We start from the raw sequence: 22,410 nt of genomic DNA on the forward strand, positions 1-22,410 counted from the left end.
TAAATATATAACATGTATATAAACATGTATATTTATATATTTTATCTATATATGGATACTAACTTTGAGTCAGAATGAGAGAATGAAGTAATTTGAAAAATTAACTCCAAATATATAACATGTATATAAAAAATTAACTCCAAATATATAACATGTATATAAAAAATTAACTCCAAATATATAACATGTATATAAACATGTATATTTATATATTTTGTATATATATGGATGCTAACTTTGAGTCAGAATGAGAGAATGAAGTAATTTGAAAAATTAACTCCAAAGAAGGAACAATTGTTACTTCACTATAAAAGTAATAGGGCTTTACTCCTGAGAGAGAGAGAGAGAGAGAGAGAGAGAGAGTGTGTGTGTGTGTGTGTGTGTGTGTGTGTGTGTGTCTATTGTTTTCTCGTTTAGGTTTTTAAAATTTAGTTTTGAGTTTGGGTTTTGTTTTCTTGTTTTTTGTTTTTAATTTATGGCAAGGTTGGCGAATAATTTGAGCCAAATGAATTTAAGTTTATTTTTTTAAAAGAGAAATAAAAGGAGAATACATGTCTTGCCATAACCATGTTTTTAATTGAACTTTTGTTGTTGTTAATTTAAATTTAGCTTGTATGTAGAGATTCCAATAAAAGTTTATAAGCCCTATAAATCTGGGAACAGAAGAAATAAAGCCAAAGGCTATTATAAAATAGGCTTTTATGCTTTTTGGGGTGATGGACTCCTTTGAGGATCTGATGAAAAATCCAAGTAAAATGCACATAAGTATATATGCATACAGTTTTGCATGCATTTTCAGAGAATTCATGTACTTTGTCTCCCTCAACTCTTCCACTATTAAGAATATTTGGCTTTATATATGATCTGAAGGGTTTCACATGGGTTTATTGTCAGCTGTGTGCTGGACATTTTACATATGTCTCATTTGATATTCATCATATTAGATAGATATTACTCCATTTTGCAAATGAGGAAGCTCAGGAAGATTAATTAGTTCTAACCTTATACAGCAACTATTAAGTTGTCATTAACCACTGTTGCTTAAAAAGAGAGCTTATAAATTAAAAAATTAAAATACCTTTATAACTGAAAAATTTTTTTTTTCATCATCCAAAAGTTATTGAAGGTTTACTCTTCTTCATTTGATGTGTCAATTACCATTTTTGGAGAATCCTAAAAGATCTTTATTTTTTTTAAACATTTATTTCATTGCTAAATTTGTGGTTTTGTTACATGCGTTTTGACTTCTCAGCTTTTGGGTATTTGTTTTGGCTTGCTAAAAGTAGGTAAGACTTTTCACTTGAGGTAAGTGTGAAAAACAAAGTTAAGGATGTTAATGGACAGTGCCAAATGTAAATAAATGCTCTTATTCCCAAATTAATGAGTGTTCACCCACAGGTTCCATCTATATCACACCTTTTAACATCTCCGAAGATATTAATAAGCATCTGATCATATTGAATGGACAGGTTTTACACAGTTCTGAAACATATATTGTATAAATTGAAATTATTTGTGGTAGAAAATCTCATCCTTTTAGATTGAACAGAATTTAAATAAGAGTTTTTCAGGAGACAGTTAAAATTAATTATTGGTAACGAACCCACCAGAGTGTTTAACACAATCTCAGTACAGTAGAAAATTCGACATAGTATGTCCATCTAGTTGGCGGTGTAGGGCAGGTTGTTTTTGTTTGTTTTAGACAGGAAGTATTAGCAGTATGTTGTACAGCGTTTTACCCATGAGGCGTTCCTGAGCAGATGGTGTTACACAGGGCGGGGCTTACACGGTAGGAGGCCTGTTGATATGTTTGACTACTTAATCAGAAAAGCCTGTTCAAGTGGAGAAACCATTAAAAAAAATAGGTACTGTATCTCCTAAAATTTTATTTTAACCTAAAACATGTAACTGTACAATTGTATGTCAGTCTTTTGCTGTAGAACTAAATATGGTCAGTTGCTTGGAGAGCCGCGTGCTCTTCCTTATACGTGCCACACCATAATGATGCATCAATTCTAATTTTGCATTTTTCTTAAGTGCAGGAAGAACTGAGATACTTGAAAAGAAATCTCAGTGCAAAGTCGTCTTCAAATTATACAATATCTTTTTCAAATTCCTCCCATGTCTGATTTGGTTTAAAAAAAAAATCTTTTTGCATTAACACATTGGTCAAGTGATTCTAAAGCAGTCAACTTAGTTTTCACAGAACTTTTTACATTCACATTTCATTAGATTACATATATTTATTTAAATTATGTAGTTTCAGTAACAAGTGCAAGTGTCATAAACAGATTTGAGAGCAAATCCTACATGTATGAGTTGATAAAATGTACCTCAGCCAGAGGGACAGAAGTGTGCAAGCATGTTAGAGAGCACAGTTAGTGGAGTGCGTGGGGAGAGTTGATTAATCAGATGAGTAGGTTAAGCAGAGTTTGTAAAGAGTGCTTTTGCTGAGTATATTTCTGCATTGTATAGATAAACATTGAAATGAGCTTCCCATTAGATGGATATTAATCTGAAAATAGATTCTGAAGACACACTAGCAGTTAAATGGACATTAGTACCTGCGAAGTACTACAAAACATCAACAAAGCATAATAAATATAGACTTAGCTTGGATTTGCCATTTAAGTACCATGTGACCTTGTCCAAATTCTTGAACTTCGCGGAGCCTCAGTTTCTTGTCTGTAAAAGGGGTTAATTCTGTTCCTTCTTTTCTAAGAATTTGTGGAACATCAGTCATTAGATAATTGGATCATGTAGAGGTGATGTGTTGGGACCTCACTAAAAGCCTGGTGAGAATTGAGGCTTGAGTCAGAAATGAATGGGGCCAGGAATAGGGACGCTGATATGGGGGAGCAAGCACTCAGTAATTATATTTTAAACTAAGGGTAGCATGCAGTTCAAAGCAAAATGTTCAAGGACAAGTGATGAATTTAGGTTTGAATGAGGTGCTGGAGGGGGCGTGGCAGTGGGGGTCTCATGGTGGTATTGGTGGTAATGGTGGTATTTGGTGGTGGTAGTGGTGGTGGTGGTGGTTGTTCCTGCTGTTAGGCTGATGGCAGTGTCTCTGATCCAGGAAGAGCTGCACTGAGTGAACCGGTCACTCAAACCTACAGCTCTTGTGTTCTAGCTTGTCTAGAAAGAGACTTGGTAAGGGCCAGGAATTGTAATTGGGATTGTATTCCTCCACATTAGGGAACTGGACAGCAAAGCCAGGATCTGGGCCTATATTCAGTCCTGTGGAGTGTTAGGGCTCATAGTGTGTTCTGGTAAGCATGAGGGTGCTTTGGGGAGCACAGCACATTTAGGGCAACAAGAGTAATGACAGACCCTAAACACTGATTAAACTCCTAATGAACTTGGCAATCTTGGTCAGGATTAGTTTAGGACAGAATGGGCTGAACTTGAAGACCTAAGGCTTTTAAGATCTGTGACCAGAGCAGGATAGGCCAGGAAAGGCCTTTTTGTACTTGGCTTGCTCTTCCCCTTTCCTACTTCTACGCTGTCGAGCTTGCTCAATTTTCCACTGCTGGTATTGATCCTGATGAATTCTACTTTTCAGTAATAGCCCATTAAAAATTAATGGAGCATCTATTACATGCCAGGCAGTGTTCTAGCCTTAGTGATACAGTATCAAGCAAGATAGACAGGGCCCTTGTCTTGAGAGCCTTATTTATAGCTTATTATCATTACAGGGTGATAAGTGTTTCTTGTGACTCTATATGTGTGCATTATCCAATGTGCATCATTCCCAAGATCTAGGTACCTAAGAGATAAAATTAGTGACCAGAGGATCGTTTGGTGAGCATGCAATCACTGAGAAGGGGGGCTTGCTTCAAACGCATAAAGGGAGGGCCCTAATGAACTGTCATCCCACTATAAAACATACATTTCTAGTGATCAGAACATTGATTGAGTGCTGTCAAATCCAATGTTTCTCTACCTTGTGCGATACCGGAAAAACTGACAATAACTGCTCTTCAGGTAAATACATTCTGAACATTTTATAATCTGGTAGTTGTCTTTTTCTGCCCTTCAGCACCAATGTGACAAACTCTACCAACCACAGTGGCTCTTTGAGGCTAGCTTTCTCAACTAGAGGGCAGGGGGCTCTAGTATTTTGAATTCTCATCTATTTCCCTGGGAAATTGAATAATATGGACCATTTTCACCTTAGTTTAAAAATAATTTCTTCTGATAGAGATTATAATTATATATTTAACTATGTTTTAAGCTTAGCTGCAGTCTCATTCCAGATCTGCCCTTGAGTTATCTTGATAGAATAACCATTTTCCATTCTTGACCACACATTTAGAAATTGCCCAAGTACCAGAGGAGTTCAGTAGAAGCCCAGTCTTCAAGCTGAACAAAAGCATCTACTGTACAGTTTTGTAAATCTTTTTAGTAGCGTCTTAGGGTAAAATCGTGTTAATTACTTGTATGAGAATGCTGTATGTTTAGATTACTGTTGAACAACTCAGAAAATAAAAAGGAGCCCTCGGATTGGCTCTGTGCTAGAAAACTTCCTGGGCCAGTGGACTCTGGCTCTTATCATGTTAGAATTTAGAGCTCAAATCTTGAATTTACTGTTGACTTCAAGAATGGCCTTAAGACATTAACCTTTCCCTCTGTTTTTCAGCTATTAAATGAAGCTAATAATGCTTTGAAACCTTACAGAAATGCTATAAAAGATACCAGTTAAATCTCGTAAAAAATATTAAAGTTCTCTATGAATGTTGATCAGAAATAAGAAATGGAGCAGTAATAAAAGAAAAGCCTTGAGGCCATGAGGAAAAAGAACTCATTGAGGTTGGGATCACTGGGTAAAAAAATGGCTCATGTAACCTTTTCCCCACTCTTTGTATTCTGAATCAGGATACATATTTCTTACCCCCCTCCCCCCTGCCCCCCCCAAAAAAGAGACTCTTAATTTGTTATTGATTTTTCTCCATCCAATAAGTCTTGCGTTTTGGGGTTGGTGTGGAGCCAGCCACTCTGGTGATTTCAGCACTGTTTTATATCTTTGATTTCTAACAGCCTTTTCCATTGGTTTGACATGTGGTGGCTGGAAGAGAAGTGGTATTTTCTCCCACTAGCGTCTGAGGAAGGTTTATTGTTTGTCCATTCACGTTCTTTAACTCATAATATAGAATGAGTCCTCTGTGAGTAAAAGGATTTAGCAGATTATGTGCTTGGAATACACAGGTTAGAACTCAAAAAAATAAAATAAAATAAAATGCCTTGAATCAAACCTTCAGGATTAGTGGTTATTTATGGTACAGCAATAGAAAAGCCTGTCACTGAAATGAATTTATCTGACGTTCTAATACGCAGAAATCTGTTAACCTGGCATTTGATCAATTTACTGGGATAGGAATAATTTAAGTTTATTACTATTATCCAGAGACACAAAATTATTAATTTTTTATGTTAATTACCATAAAATTTTAAATTTTTTATAATATTGATGTTAATTCTATTTTATTATATTTTAAGTCTGAAGTTGGTATCCTTCATAATTTTAATCAAAATATTTGACTGTGAGACCATGCATTCTCCAATCATGCCAGGTAAAATGATCTTTTACTCTACATAAGTTAGGAGTACAGAACAGATGAGAAGCTTATTATGTAAAATGAGTATGGAAGAAACCATTGAGATCAGCTAGTTTGAGAAAATCTAGAAGCTTATTATAAGAACATCTTATAAAACTAGATGAACATTAAACTGAAGTGTTTTAAGTTCTTGTTTGGAGAAAAGCTAGGTACTCCAGAAGCATTAACAATTAAGTTACTAGTGGTTTTATAGTATTAAACTATAATCTTGAAGGTATCCATACAGTTGAGTCATTTTTGCAGTTCGTATTTAAATACCTTTATGTGGTACATAAAAGGCCTTTATTGATGAACAAAAAAATGACTCTGTCCTGATTATGATATAACATATTGTAGCAACATGGTAGTAATTTGAGCAGGGATGAGAAAATTTAGAAATACAACAAAGTCCTTATTAGATGGATTTTTTTTCTGTTTTTTTGGTCTTGGCCTGATGTTTAGGTATAGAGCCTGAGTGGGACAGCACATTTGTATCAGGCTTGCTGTCAGTGTTCAGGGTCCCTCTGTTTAAACCAGTTTAGGTGGGGAGAGTCTAGAGGTTTTAAACAATCTGTGGTTCTGTCATATTTGCTTTGAGGTCATCCAAAGGTTGTATAAACCCTAGCATTATTGACATATAATTTTAAAAAATACTATTACCTTTTGGACCTCGTCTTAATCTTCTTGTCGGGTTAGTAAAATTAGTGTGCTTCTGAAGGTCATCTGGTTTAAGGATACTTGTGCCTTTACCTAGGAAACATAATTTATGAAAACTTTATAACATGTATTCACAAGCTGCTATTTTAAAATTAACTTTATTAATGCTTCTGTAGAAATTTGGTCATGTAAATATGTTTGATTCTTTTTGGATTCCATCAGCTAGAATTATATTCCATTAAAAAAAATGTTTCATAATTTATACATGCTTTCCACTGACCTCTGGTTAATCTCTTAGTGTGGGCTTAAAGCATTCCTCCCCCACCCCAAGTATGGTATAATTTACATACCATAGATCTTAACTGTTCAGTTTACTAAGTTTTAACAATTGCATACACCCATTAAACCACACCCAAATCAAAATATTAAGTATTTATAACTTCAAGCTCTTCCCAAAAAAATCCCTTACCCCTGACTCCAGGCAATTACTAATATTTCTACTATTATAGATTAGTTTTACCTGTTGTCAAACTTCATATGAGCGAGATCATACAGAATGTATTCTTTTGAGGTCGACTTCTTTGGCATAGCATAACACTTGGGAGAGTCATCTGTGTTGCAGCATGTTTCAGTAGATCTTTATTGCTGAGAGTTCCATTGTTTGGATTGACTGCAGTATAGTGTGTTGATGGATATGTGTTTTAAAAGTTTTTGGCTGTTATTAATAAAACTTAAAGCACTTTGATAAGGATCGTTGAGAACACCACATTCTTTGATTAAGCTCTAGCTGGGGTCGGGGAGAGGCATCAGTAAGATGGATGATGTTATTTAATTGCCTATTAAATGTGATATCATCATTAATATTATTAACCTGTGCTTTCCTATTATGCATTTTCTTACTTTTTATTCTCCAGCAATAATTTGATCTTATCTTATAATCTCTTTTTCATGTCAGGCTGAAGCCTTGAGAAACAAAGTTGAGAAATAGTTTATGAATATTGATTACAGACAAGGTTGGGAGGAGAGAACATAAAATAATTTCAGGTGAAAAGTAACATGCAACTGGAAAAGAGCTATTTGTCCAAGAAGTAAGAGTGTGTTACATGTATGAGTGTGTGTTTATGTGTGTGTCCATGCATGGGTGCCTGTGTGTTTTAGCATTATATTTAAGAAGTATAAAAATAAAAATAAAAAAAATTATTTGCAGCCTCTTCAGCCTTGAAAAAACCTACATTGGAATAAACTTGGTAACCTGAATAATATAAATCGATTTAGAAAGATGAAAAGGATCAGGTATAGAGGAAAAGGCAATGGATTACTTAGGGAATGGCTGCCAAAAAAAAAGAGACAAGGAAGATAAATTATTTTGACAAATATATTTGTCAGTTAATCCACTGATTATCATCTAAGTTATAACTATATCATATCCATGTAGCACCTTTGAAAAGCCAGAGGTGTCCCTTGCGTCATCTTACCTCTGTTCTATGAGTTAACTGATACTCTTGGTCCCTTAAACTAGCTTGTTTTGTATTTTAATTTTTCAAAAAATATTTTTGAGGCCTACTGAAGGTACTTGTTGGTCCCAAGTTCTTTAGACAGTGGCTTGATTTCTCAATCTTACCATCGTGCTCTATTAGTTTAAATTCTACTTTTGGAAGTTAGATGTGGAGTCAGTTAGTGATAGTCTGTTAATCTGTTCTTTAGTTACTCATGAAATTCTGAGGTTGTGGAAAGGAAGAATCCTGGATTATCCAATGGAGATACAGAAGGAAATTTTGATCTATAAAAGTAAAATGCATGCTCAGTTAGTCAGGAGACTAAGACATGTTTTTTGATTTGTACTAATTCTTGAGATGAGGAACTAAAGAAGAGATTAAATGAATTAATTCTGCTGATAGTAGAAATAAAATAAAATATTCATTTGAGAAGAAGGGGCTGCCTATCTTCTAGTCACTTTGCCAAGTACTGACCTCATTTAGTTTTTATAGCATCCTGGACAGAGGGTATTTTTAAAAAATCAGAGAATTGCAACTCAGATTGGCTAAGTGATTTTCTGGGGTCGCAGTTAGTATGGCGCACATTCAGGATTCAAGGCCAGAGTTCGTGACTCTAGAGCCTGTGGTGTGGTTTCTATTCTCCATTCTTTTCATACTAATCATTCTGACCCTGAGGCTTTGTAGGAGCTCAGTGGCAGAGTGGATATTAATGTCTACAGCTCCTGAGCCCTTCAGTGCCTGCGGACTTTAGACTTTGAAGGGCAGGAGTACTGGGATGATGGACACTGCACATGCCCATACTAAATGTAAGCACCACCTGTTAGAATCTGGGCTCTGGGATGGCTGGTATATTTGTCCAGCTGCTATATCCCTAGATGTAAATTGGCGATTGGTATTTAATGAAGCTCAATAAGTATTTGTTAAATGAATAGTGAGGGAGTGCCCTCTAGGGTAGGCAGGCCCTGTTTGATGAATGGAAGCTGAGACAGGCAGGAGATCCCGGGAGGAATGGGACAGGAGGAGAGGAGCCTGGGAACAAGCACTCTGCATCTTCCAGGCGGAGCCCCAGGGGCTGGATCTCAGCCTCTGGGAGAACTGGTCAGTGCATGGCACACTGAGATAAGGGCCCTCAGTGGAGGCAGCAAGGGGCAGGTGGCAGGAACTGGGTCTGGGGAACTAATTGCAGTGCCCAAGGTCGCATTGGGACTGAGCTGAACTGCTTAGTTAAGGCCCAGATGTTCTCTCTGATTACAGACAGGGTTGGATCCAGTGCTGCCAACTAGGGAACTGGTGGATGCAAGGGCAGGGAGCCATGCTGTCTTAAAACGATCAGTGGACCACTTTCTTTACTTGCTTTACTTATGTCCACTATGTATTAGAAAAAATAAATCATGTAGAAATGTTCAGTTGTTTCTTCTGTCTGTCAACGCTCTTTCCAAGTTCCTGAGATCAATGGAACTTGATGTCCGTTAAGTTTTTCTAGTATGATGTAGGTTAAAGCTGTGTGTCCATTTAATGTTATTGTAAATATTTTAGAAATATTAGTTTTCTTTAACCATTGTTAGTCTTCATCATCTCTCATTGATTGTAATTTTTCATCATGTGGATTCAATACTAATTTACTTAATTGTTGCCATATTGTTAAATCTTTAGTTGTTTCTGTTTTTCCCCCTGCTACTCTTACAGTAATGCTAAAATAAAATTCATAGATTGTAGCCTATTCCATTTTTTTTGAACTATTTTCTCAGGGTAGATTTCTGGAAATGTACTTACAAGGTCAAAGACTTTAAATTTTTATAGTTCTTGGCAGCTCTTGATGAATGTTGCTTATTTGTTTTCTAAGAGTGTTGGCTAGTCTACAGTGATGACAAAAGTGAGCCATTGGCCAATACTTATTATACCTTGACTAGAATGTATGTTGTTTAAGAAAGTTGTATCAATAGTGATAAAATGCGCTCTCATTATTTTAATTTATATTTATTTGATAACTAGTGAGGTATCAACTATATTTCTCCTTTTCGAATGTTGTGTTTATTCTTTTCCAAATTGGCCCTGCTTATATCTTTTACTTGTAGAATACTTGATCAAAAAAGAAAGCAACTTTATGCTAATTGTGAATGATTCGGCATAGAACGTCATCTTGTGAGGAAGAGAGAAAATCCTGGCATTCTGTTTTCATAGGGATGAATGTTCAGTCCAAGAAAAAAAGCCTTAAATTAGCACTAATGTGCTATTCTGGTCATGTACCAGGTGCTGTATTGAATGTTGACCAATTAATTTTTTCAACAACTCTACGGGGTAGGTGCTATCTTCATTATACTCTGAGCTACTACTGTTGGGTGAGTTGGAGATTTAGAGAAGTCCTTGGGTTAAAAATAATGGAAGAAGCTGCTATAAAAAGGATAGTATAGGAGAGGTGGCTTTCAGACTGCCTGAAAGCTACGTTGCCCCCGCCCCCCAATTGTTTTTTCCATACTACCTTTGCTTTACCCCTTCATTTATTATACCATTGAAATTGACATTAATTACAAATGTATTCTGCTTAAGGGTTAGCCTGTCTTAAAACTTTGAATACCTCTGGAAGAGATTTGTCCTGGAAGGTGATGCGTTATCAGTCATTAATATGAATTAATGAGATGGCTTTCCTTTTGACCCTGTTGGCAGTAGCTGTCCTGAGGGATGGACCTTGAGTAGAGATATGCTGGGAGTGGGAGGGGAGGTAGGTAGGTGTATTTAGAGGATGAAATATTGAGCAATAGTGAAAGGCAGATGTGGGTAGAGGATCATAGGTGGATGCACAGAGCAGAGGGCTGGCTCCTGGCGGCCAAGGTGTTGAGATGTAGAAATAAGAATGAGATGGCAGGATACCTAGAACAAACACTTCCTATTTCAAAATTCTGCACTGGGCCGGGTCTACATCCCAGAAAGAGGAAGGAAACTTTCTTCTTCCTTCTTTCCTGCACCCAATATACCCTGAGGTCACAACAGTCAGATAGTAATATTACGCTCGTCGATGTTGTGGTTTATCACTATTTTTAATAGCATTTCTATGAGTAAATGTACAGTGGGTGTCAAGCAGACAAATGAAATAAATAAACTTGTGGAACATGACTTATTTATGAATTGCGGACCTATCAGATTTTATAAGATGTATGCTAATGAAAGTTATAGATTATATTTCATAATGAAACTTTTTAGTCCAACAACAAACAGCTTCTTGAAGTGTGGGGATTATTTCTTTCCTCTGCTCATGCCCTTCGGACAGCTGTTTCCTTGTTTGTTTTCAGGGCCTTTCTGGCATGCAAGGCCCTTGAACTTTAAATAAACAGATGCTTCTGATATGAATATAAAATAGCTGAGAAATTTAAAAATCTGCTTTTCAATAGTGCACTTACTGTAAACAGTGAATTGTGAGTTTCATGTCTGTACGTTTTCATAGACATCTGGAAATCTTATAAATGGAGCAATCAGACCCGCTGGTCATGTCTTCTAATAAACACACTGCTTAATGGCTCAGGATTTAAAAGATTTACCACATAAATTATTTCTCCCAATGAAGTAAAATGCCCAAGCTGAAAATAAACTACAGATCCTCATAGCCAAGCAGAAGGAGTGTACTAGTCTAAGCGAAACATCTCATGTGTAATTTGGCTTGTCAAACAACGTGAACTAGGATGAAAGCATCTTCCTTTAAAATGTGCAGCTGGTGTGCGAGTGTCATCCGAGTGCTGATTGTTTGGCTCAGGCGTCTTCCATGTCTGGTGTTCTGCTTGTCTTCACTAATCAGTGGCAGCTTTCCCCCTACTTCTTTGTTCATCACAGAAAACATCTCCACAGTATAAAATGTTTAGGCTTCTGTGTGTCTCCTTATGTTGGAAATTAGCATATCTAGATGAAAATATTTTTTCCGTTTAACAAAATGATGGCATTTGCAGTTAAGATTATTTAATTAGCTGGCCATGTTCTTTCACTTCATGTTTCCCCAAGCACTTAAAGATACTGCTATTCGCTTGAACAAGAAGAGTAATGTATAGAACTTACTTATTCTACAAAACACCAGCTTGATGATCAGAGGCATTTGAGACTTGTGGTACTCAGAGGACAGGCCAGACTGAGGTAGTCTCTGATGAGTGGTGGGTGGTAGACTAAACAAATAGCACCCCTTACCCAATTCTATATTGGCTAGAACTCTAGAGATCCAGAAAGGCATTCCTTCACCTTCTTCTCCTTGACTTTCTTTTAAATAACGCGATAATTTAAATGGTACATATTCATTATAGAAAATGTAGAAAATAAAAATAAGTAAAAATAAGTAAATAGCCTTCATACTACCACTAATCAGAGATGATCTCTGTTAACAGTGGAGGCGTAGTCCTCTGGTACTATCTTTGTTTATGTGTATATGTTTACAAAAAAAGGGCATCATACTGTATATTCTATTTAGAAATTAACTTTTTATGCTAAATATATTTGGAACATTTTCTAAGTCATTAAATATCTGTCTACTGTATCTCTTTTAACACTATGAACTATTCAGTTTTGTTGATATTTTGTTACTTCATCTGTCTCTTGTTATTGGACATTAAGATCTTTTCAATTTTTGATGCTATAAACAGTACTATAATATTCTTATTTTTATAGCTAAGTATATCCACATTCAAGTTTATTCCAAGTTTATTCTCCTGGAAGCAAGGCTTTTCTTCAGCTAGTTTATTTGGAAAGTGATCCAAGAGAGCAACAGTGTGTGAATTGGGGATTTGAATTGGAATGGAGGGAAAACTAATTCAAAATGTGGTATAGATCTGGCCACAGCTAAATGTGACATGTTCTCACCAGGACCTTTTGAGAAGCCTTATGAAATTTGTCTCAGAGTTAGCTGCTTGGGGAATAAAAAGGCGAAGCATTTATCCATCATCTTCCTTTGGATTGTTCTCCATTGGCCCAGGGTGGCTCCACAAGCAGTATTTCCCCATGTTTTCGGATTGGGCAAGTGTGAGACCCCAATGCTTTCTCGGAGTAGGAAGCCTGAGAGAGATATGGTAGGAGTTGGGGCAATGCCCTGTGAAGTTATATTTTCACAAAGGTGATCAAAGCCTACTTGCAGTGGCAGCTTGGCCAAGACGTAGAGCTAAGAGGATTTGCAGTGGGACACAAATGTCCTGTATAGATACATTCTAGAAATTGCATTTGTATTTCTGGGTCAAAAGACATCCAAAATTGTATCTCTTTTAAAATACAGATATTCGTAAGAGTAGCAAATTAATTTACATTCAGGTTGATTCATTTATTAGGCACCTAGATATGCTGTTAACCCGAGGGTACAACAGGAGGTAAAACAGATATGACCTTACTGTCATAGAGCAGGTTTTCTTTTGCAGAGAGAGAGACAGTAAACATGGGAGCAAATGCATAAGATCAGTTTTGATAGTGGTGAGCGTTAGGGAGCAAATTAAATGGAGCAGTGCTATTCGCAATGAAAGGGACTGAGACCATAGAGGGAACAACCAGGGTCTAGTGGAGAGCTCGGGGGTGATGGAGAAGAAAGAATGAAAAGAGGAACATGTAGGGAGAAGGCTGCAGGAAGGAGAGGCGAGGGCTAGGCCCCAAGACAAACCACCTGCTTTACGTTTTTTCTTAGGACTCAGCATACCTGAGAGAGATGTTTTAGCTTTTGGAAAGTGGCCCTCCCTCAATATATACACTATATGAGAATTAATCACTTTTAGATTCTTAGACTATATCATTAACATTCAAAACATACAACAAATTTAATTGTTTTTTCTTTTGGAATATACTTGAGGATATTAGAGTGCTTTAGGGTTATTTTCATCAGTCTCAAGGTTAATACTAGTGAAGCATATGGAAAATGAAGCCAATGGAAATTTTCTATTAGATCCTAATTCTATATGGCTGGAAGTTTATGGTATTAATATAATTCCACCTCATGTAAGAAACAGTACATATTCAACTGCTTCTTTGCTCTATAGAGCTCAAAAAAATTAGTTTTAAAGATATAAATTTATTCTTTAGACCTCTTGATTAGCATGCCTAAGGTATTTTTGTGACCTAAATAGAAAATTAAGCAACCACCTCTTTACATTACTAGATGTTTGCCACATTTGTTACTAATAGTATAGTTTATCCACTTTGCAGAAAATACGCAATGGAATTATGATAGCCCTAGGTTAAAGCACACCCTTCTTTTCTTTTTCAGTGACATGTAAAAACCACAGGAATCAGAATGATATCAGATATTGAGTGATTACAATACTAAATCTAATCTCTAAAATCATGGTTTTCTAAATTTTAGGAATTTGCATGCCACTGCTGTGATTTTGCTATATTCTGTACTGCTGATACTATTACATATTTAATATTTTTCTCTACATTGACTCAAATTTTGCTTAAGTTAATTTACTTGAGACAATTTATATTATTAAAATAAATAGAAGGTAACTTTAAAAACATATTCCTATTAACATGAGAATGTTTATCTGTGTGCCATCTAAAAGTATTATAGCCACTTTGGTTAATACTGCGCTCATAGCAGATCTGACCTGTTCCATACCAGTTGTGTGACCTTGAGCAAGTTACTCAAGTTCTCCAAGCCTCTGTATTCACTTGTGTATAATGGAGATAATGAGATATTGTTGCCTGTCAAGTGCTTAGGACAATGCCTGATGCAGTTATTACTCAGTAAATGGAAACAACTGTAAGGTTGCATTGTTAAAGTAATTATTATCTTTATTACTCATTGTATTGGAAATTTAGAAATTAGACAGGCACTTCCATTCTGCACCTTGAGATGGGCTCACGGTAATGGAACAAACAGTAGACAAATTGTTGGTGAATTTGATTATATCTCTAGCTTCCCACTGACCAGCTATATGATTTGGTCAAGTCTTTTGCCTCTCTAGGATTTGGTTTCTTCATCAGACAAATTAGAAAGTTTGATTTGAGCTCAAGAATCCAGGTCATAGGCTGCCAGCTATTTAAGTGGATCTGGCTGTGTGATATGGTTCATCTGAAATTTGGAGCATGTTTTATTTTCTTTTGTTTCAGCTGGCTATCCAACTAATACACAGAGTAATTGAGAAAATTGACATGGCCCTAGCTGCTTTCCTGTTTTCATCATGAATGACTGATGGTCACCAGGGGTCATGTTAGTAAGCCTGGGCCAATTATTGTTTTTGAAGCTGTATGTAATTAATTTTATAATTACGAGATGTTGAAGTTTAGTCTTAGTAAAATTGTATCATAAAACCAAGGCATTTTTGAAGGATTTAGTGACAAAAGCAGATGAATCAACTTGTTTTATACATTCGACTAACATTTAAGGTATATTTAATACATGGTTGTCGAGCATGGAAGCACTTGACTCATCATTGCCATCAATAAAAAATTATATGTGAATTTCTAGCTACATGGCCTATAATTAAAATAACTTTTATGTCCTTAGCCTACCTGACTTGTTATATCCTTTCCAGATCTGAGATTCTACAATTTTATGAATTTCAATCTCTTGGTAAGGTAGATCTGGATTTGGTAGTGATAATGTTAAAATTAATGAAGCAAAATAAAAATTTTAAAGCCTGCTATAGCTTCTTTTTTAGATGGATGTGTATATAAGTGTGGGTGTGTACATATGTTATAGTATCAACTGATCACTGATTTTTTTCAATTAAGAATATAGAAATTATCCCATTCACATAGTTTTCTCATTCTTTTGAATGACTGATTGCACAGCAGTCCATTGAATGGATGATGACAAGTATTTAACCAGTCTCCTAATGATGGACATTTAGGCTTTTTTCTAACCTCTGCTATTACCCACAATAATGCTCCAATGAATGTCTTGTACATGTGAGATTTTCTGCATATATTAGTCTATCTGTAAGTCAAGTTGCTGGATCAGAGGATGGACATTTGTAATTTTGATTAAAATAAACAAATTGCTCTTCGTGGAGGTTGATGAATCAATGTATACTCCCACCAAAAATGCATGAATGAGCCTGCTTCTGCCCAGCCACTTTTTCCACCCAAGTATCTCTGTCCTGAATTCCCAGTTTGAATGCGACTGTACTACACTGTGTTGTCTCTAGGAAAACGCTGATTAGATGGGTGATCATTAGCATTTGTGCAAATTTCAATGATTGAATCTTACACTGAAGACCACTTTCTTAACTATATCCATTTGCTGAATTAAATGGCTGCACTGTTAAGTAAGCATCGTGGAATATACTTTACGTTGCTTCAGAGCACAATTATACCAGTGCAGAAAATCCTCCAATTTGCAGATTATCTTCAGCTAAAGATATCTCCATGGAGATGCATTCTCGTAACATAATGAAACACACTAAACATATTATACAAAATGTTTGGCTATAAATAGCAATATTTGCACTTTTCTTAAATTCAGAAGGAAAAGCCATTATCTCTTGATACTATTTTATGTTCAGAAAAACACAAATATTAGTAGTACTTAATTCATGACCATTTGGTTGGGTATATATGGGCCCTCACATGCGAGCTTTAAACCTTAGGATTGGAGCTTCTGTGGTTCCTTTAAGAAAATAGAGTAATTTGTGTTACAGAAAGACAAACACACTCTTTCTCTTCCACATTCAGGACTTCTTATGTAGATTTAGGAAAATTGTAAAAGATATTCAAAACTATTTCTTTTCTCTTTGGGCTGCAGCTTGACCTGTATGAACATCAATTATAGAAACTTAGGTGTTTATTTTTTTAATGCTAACACAGATTTTTTTCTAAAATTGATCATTGTTCTTAATAGTTGAGGCTTTTTCCCCCCCTTTTGGCTTTTATAAAAGAATAGCAGATGTTTGAGAACTTCTTCTAATGAATTTTTTCTCCTAAATTTGACTTTCAAATATGGTCCTTAACATAGCACTGTACTAATTTCACTTGTCAGGAAAAATGTTTTCATTATTGAATTATTTGAAAAGCAGTTATAGTGTTGGATATAGTATTTATAGTGAAGATACTGACTAAATCCCATAGCGTAACCTGTAATTAGCACAGAATTTCTTGAAGTTATTCAAATAAAAATACAAATTAAAAAAATTATTATTAGCAATTACCTTTTATGTAATAAAAGCACATATAATACATTCTGGAGACACTACATCTGCTTATAGCTAAAAACTGTTGAATTTAAAATTGTCCTACTCTCTAAGGAAGGCAGTTCGTTGTATGGTTCAGACAGTGGAAGAACAAAGTGAGGCTTTGTTATGGTGTGTATTACTGTGGGCTCACCCCTGCCCCACAGATCACCGAAGCTCATGACTGCTGGAACAGTCATTTTCACTGAACCATAGCACCCCCTAGCATCCTAATAATTTATGTGTTTAAAATTTAAAGGAACATTTCATTTATGTAAGCATAAAAAACCATTCAATCTAATATGATCTAGTTTCTCTTATAGTCTTGTAACCAAGAAGAGACCTTTGAAAGACTCCATAGAAATTATGGGGAATATAAAGAGGCATCACTCTTTTTCTTTTTGCAGATTGTTACATTATTTTTCTATGTATGGATCTGGATGCAGATCATAAGCAATGGCTGGACCTCTTATGCCTTATGTAGAAGTTTTAAATAGCTACAGTGTTTTTCCAGTCAGCTGCCTAAACATGCTTACTTGTGTGTTGTAGGTGCTTCTGCCAGCAGCTGGTCTGTTACAGTTACAGGATGTGAAGAAGACTTGCTGTGAATTTCTGGAATCTCAGCTTCATCCTGTCAACTGCTTAGGAATCCGGGCTTTCGCTGATATGCATGCTTGCACAGACCTCCTGAACAAGGCCAACACCTATGCAGGCAAGTGGAATAGACCTTGGCTGAGTTTGAGACCAGGAGAAATTGGGAACTCTTGAGTTCTGATATGATTCTATAGTCATTTCTGGAAAGTCGTGTCCTGTTTCTGGATTTGAACTTTATACAAGTACATTTGCAATTTTACAGTAGTACCACTGCATAATTGAAGCATGCTCATAATATTTTGAACTTAAAGAACAACCTATAAATTGGTATTGGGCCTAAATTACAGAATAGCTAATTTTATGCAAATAATTAAATCTCTATGTATTTTTCTTTAAAAATTTCAAATTAATGAGCATATAAGAAATTGTTTATATATGAAAATTAAGTCATTTTTTGTTTTTTTTTTTACATCCTTTCTTGCATCCATGAAAACAATCTTGTTGCTTAAAAGTCTTCAAAGCAACAAAATTTAGATGCCTTTGGGTAGAGTAGAAAAGTAGATCCAATATAGGCAGCCCTATCCTTAGACAATAGCTTCTAGGACCTTGTGCTGGCATCCTCTCCCTGTGGCAGAGGAAGGAGGGCTTTTTGCTGTTGTCCAGGAAGCTATCCCTCGGTTGCTATGTAGGACCCTCAGGTCCTCCATCTCTCCAGCTGGAGAGGAGAATTCTTATAGCTTTGGATGTAGCTAAACTACTCAAAAGTAACCAATAATTTATTTTGCTCTGAGTTTGTAAACATTTAAAAATACATATTAAAAGTGATTATGAGGAAGGTTTTATTTTTTTTAACCATCTTTCTGGAAGGTAAACCTTGTGGAAGTTACAAGCTACCGTCACTGCTCTATATCTTTGAGACCCAATAGAAACAGTTACTGTAAGACTGTCCATAACTGCTGCCCTGTAATAAGCTCTGAAACCCCTACTTCTTCCAGCCTTCAAATGCGAGAGACCCTAGTCTAAACTCTGCTCCGTCATGCTTACTCTGATGGTAAGGGACATTTTGGTACACAGACCTGGGTGAGGGGTGTATATATGTGTGTGTGTGTGTAAAACATTGGAGAGTAGTGCTATAATTCCTATTGCATTTATCAAGGAAATAATGGTATAAGGTGGTTAGTCCAAAACAAAACAAAACACACTGCTTCAGTAAAACATAATAGGTCCAAATTTGAACTTTATGGATTTCTATAGTGTGGCCTGATTGGCTTAACTACCCTTTGTAAAATTGTTTCAGTAGGAAAATGTGATCTGAATTCCAGAAAGCTTATTTATGGATGAACTTTTAGAACACAACCCTTATGTCAGTTGGGGAATGCCTAGACTGTGTAATGATATTCCTGTAATCCTTTTGAGTGGGATGAGGCATTTTAAGAAAAACCGAAGACAAATTTGAATTCATTGATGTGTTCCCATACAACTAATTCTGTTCTTCAGCTAAGTAGAAAATATTCCTTCTAAATCCATAAGACCCATTAACTGCAAGACATAATGTGCCTGTTATAAGTGATTTATATTAGGAAAACCAAGGAAGCTTATATATTTTTTGATAGTTTTTCTTCATGAAGCAATTACTTTTTAACATTTTATCTTTTTAGGGCTGCTGCTTGTCTCCAAAGTGTTTTGACAAATGTTACTGACTATTAAGAGAGAGAGGGGCTGGGAGAGAATGAATAAATCAGGATCCATGAGAAAGATGTTTATACATAGTTTACATGATGTACCAGAACTCTTAGTTTTACTCATATCAGAGCCAACTCATTTACTGTTTTTTAGAAGATAATTAGATTTTGGGGTTTTTTTTTCTTATTTAAAATCTTCAATTTATGAATAAAATACGAACAATTTTCCACCAAAATTGGGACACCTTATTTTTTAATTTGTAGAGTTCTTCATAATTATACCAAGACTTTTTCATGGAAAACTTATTGTCACTTCCACGAAATTGTAAAGAAAAATTTATTTTTATTTTTTTTATTTTTAATGCACTGTATTTTAAATTAAAATCTAGTCTTAAAGGATGTACTACTGTTATACCATGCTTTTGAATCTTTTATTTACTTGAGTTTCTTAAATTTATAAGCAATATTTTATAATGTCATTTATTATGAAAAATTTCAACACCTAAAAAAACAATAATATTCATCATCCAACTTTTTTTTATTAATTAATTAAAATTCTTATGGTGACATTGCATCATCCCACATTAAGAGTTGTCAGCTCCTGGATAATCTTGCTTCTACTATACCTCTCTTTATTTCCCCTCCTCTGATACTGTTTTTTACATATGAACTTTAATGGAATCTAATATACATATGGAAAGGGACACAAATCATTAAGCCTATAGCTTGATGAATTTTTACATCCTCTTGTATCATTTTGAAGCAATTCTGTTGTACTTTTTCATCTATATAATTTTAAACAAGAAAATTACAGTGACCAACCTTATATAATGAAGCTATTTCTGTATCTTCGGTGTATTGATAACTAGTTCAACAAACTTTCTAAAAGAAATAGTCCAGTAATACTAAAAACCGTTGTTCTTCATAGTGAAAATATCTGATTGTTTTTTATATATTAAGCAAATAAGAGGTGGAGAGATGAGGAGTCCATACAGGAAAATGATCATAGCTCTCTTTTTCTGCCATAAACAAATTATTTTTTTTCAGCTCCTTCCTTTCTCCTTTCTTTTTACAATTCAAGCACTTTATGTGTTTAGAAAATCTACCCAAACTTCTGTATTACTTTCAAGTTCAAGAGCATGTGAAACGATCTGAGAGAGTAAAGGAGGACAGTGGCGATAGAGTTAATATCTTATTTTTTCTTTCCCTGTCACAGATAGTAGGATAAGTAGGGGCCGTGACAGATCTATCTAGGCGAGAAAGTAGGAAAGGAAGAAGTAAAGAACAGCAGAAGAGTTATACATAGATACATACGTACGTACGTACGTACGTACGTACATACAGAAAGAAGAAGGAAGGAGAAAGAGGAGCTGAGGGAGAGACAGAACGGGAAAGGAAAGAGAGCCTGCATAATCTCAGGATACTCTTGGACCCAAGGTATGGCTGCGCTTAGGAAACTAAAACATTCCTTATCCTTTGAGAACTCACCAGAGATCCTGGGCGTAAGATCTGCTTCATTCCTTTCTCTTGCAGATTGGAAATGAGCTCACTATAATTAAATTGTACAGGTGAAATGAAAGTATTAAAGTATTCCGTGAAAATCTCTTCTATGAACTTGTGCTTATTTTTCATAATCTCATAATCTTTAGAGAAAGGAAAAATGGGAGAAACTGAGGGGGGACGGTAGAAAGTCTGAGCGGGGAGGGTGTGGAATTCATGCTGGTCATCCTGTTGTTCTTGTGGGCTTAGCAGAATCCTGCTGTTAGTTACAGCCTGTTCACGTGGGCCCAGCTGCTTCTCTAGGGCATGTAGTGCACAGCTTCAAACCAGTAACAAAAGAGGGTGACCGCCCAGCCAAGTTAAATGACCTACATGTAGAGGCATGGTGTTCTGGACTACAGTCAGCCTTTGTTATACTGTTGAGTAATTTTCTTAGCTAAAAAGCTGTATGAAATTACTTTTGCTTCTTATGTAAAAATGAAATTTTTACATCTAACTCCAAGTGTATGGATGTTTGGAGAATGCTTGTTTGTGGACCCTTTTATTTCGCTTGTGTTTTGACTGGTGCTCATATTTTAACTATTTCCCAAATTATTAAAACCTTTGTTTTTAGCATTTTTGCTAGGCTAAAAATATAGAAGAGATAAAAGCTGAACCCAAGAGTTTTGACGAATTTTAATAGTCCCAGCAAAAGACTCTTTGGGAAGTTAGATTTTAATTTCAACTATGAATTTTACTTAATTTTCCTCAAGCTGCTGTGAGTGATAACAGGCTCAGTACTGTTTAACCCTTGCTTGCAAGTCGTTTGCAGGCCAGCCATAGTTAACTCACACCCAAATTTAGCATATTTCGATTATTCCTTATTCTCTGTAAAAGCAGTTTTTATAACATTTTCTTCCTCAGTCAATTCACTTCAATCATTTCCCACTCTTCTGTAATTTAGGCTAGGAATCACTTACTGGGGTAAACATCTGTCAAAACAAGCCCATGATTTTGAAAGCTGCCCTCTCAAACTTGTTGAGAGAGTGGTTTTAATAATGGTATTACTAGCCTTGACTATGTAATATGTATACCAAAGAATAGATGCTGATTATTCAATGGTCTATTGCAATGTTAATTGACTGATACAAAAGATTCTTTCTTCAGAGAATGTGAAAGCGTTTGATCTACTGCACTTCTTGACTGAATTCATGCTGACTTAAATGACACGTCTTAAAAGAATTAATCATTTTTAAATTCTTGCATTCATTATGGTCCTCATTTATGCCATACTAAACTACATGCAGTCTCTTTGCTCTGCCTCGTTGACAGTTTTTCCAGCTGAGATGCGTGAGCTGTTTTCAGGTTTCGTCAGAGCTGTCTGTGTTAATGGAACTGCTGGAGATATAGATGTGAATTTTTTCCCCCTAGAGTCTAATAGTATTCAGAATCAGAGAATCATAGAGTGTTTGCACTTGAAGGGAACCTCAGCAGTTATCTGGTCTAAGACTTTTATTTTATTAATTAGGAAAATGAAGACCAGAGATGGTTTAATTTCCCGAAAACACTTTGTCTTTCAAGGATGAGCTGTTTGTAGGTATAAAATACTATTGTTATCCATGCACTTATCCTCACGTCTCAGATCAGAAACTAGAGGGAGTACAGAAGAATTATAGGAACCCCACCTAGCATTTAATTTCAATCAAAAAGGTGCTTGGTGTTTAGAAATCGAGTAGGGTACTTTGTACCTTATCACAGCGTACATACAAAACAGAACAAGCAA

General features: G+C 35.6%; 1 protein-coding gene across 2 annotated transcripts in view; it reads left to right on the forward strand.

Moving 5' to 3' along the window:
* The window catches only part of KLHL2 (kelch like family member 2), a 65,675-nt gene that overhangs the window by 20,368 nt on the left and 22,897 nt on the right, over nt 1-22,410 (forward strand). For both annotated transcript variants that reach the window (XM_006917015.3, XM_025050390.1), the window contains one exon: nt 17,422-17,584. In XM_006917015.3, the coding sequence (XP_006917077.1) occupies nt 17,422-17,584 (163 nt within the window). The remainder of the gene's footprint in view (nt 1-17,421; nt 17,585-22,410) is intronic.

The sequence above is a fragment of the Pteropus alecto genome, unplaced genomic scaffold (genome assembly GCF_000325575.1).
Source record: "Pteropus alecto unplaced genomic scaffold, ASM32557v1 scaffold166, whole genome shotgun sequence".
NCBI lineage: Eukaryota > Metazoa > Chordata > Mammalia > Chiroptera > Pteropodidae > Pteropus > Pteropus alecto.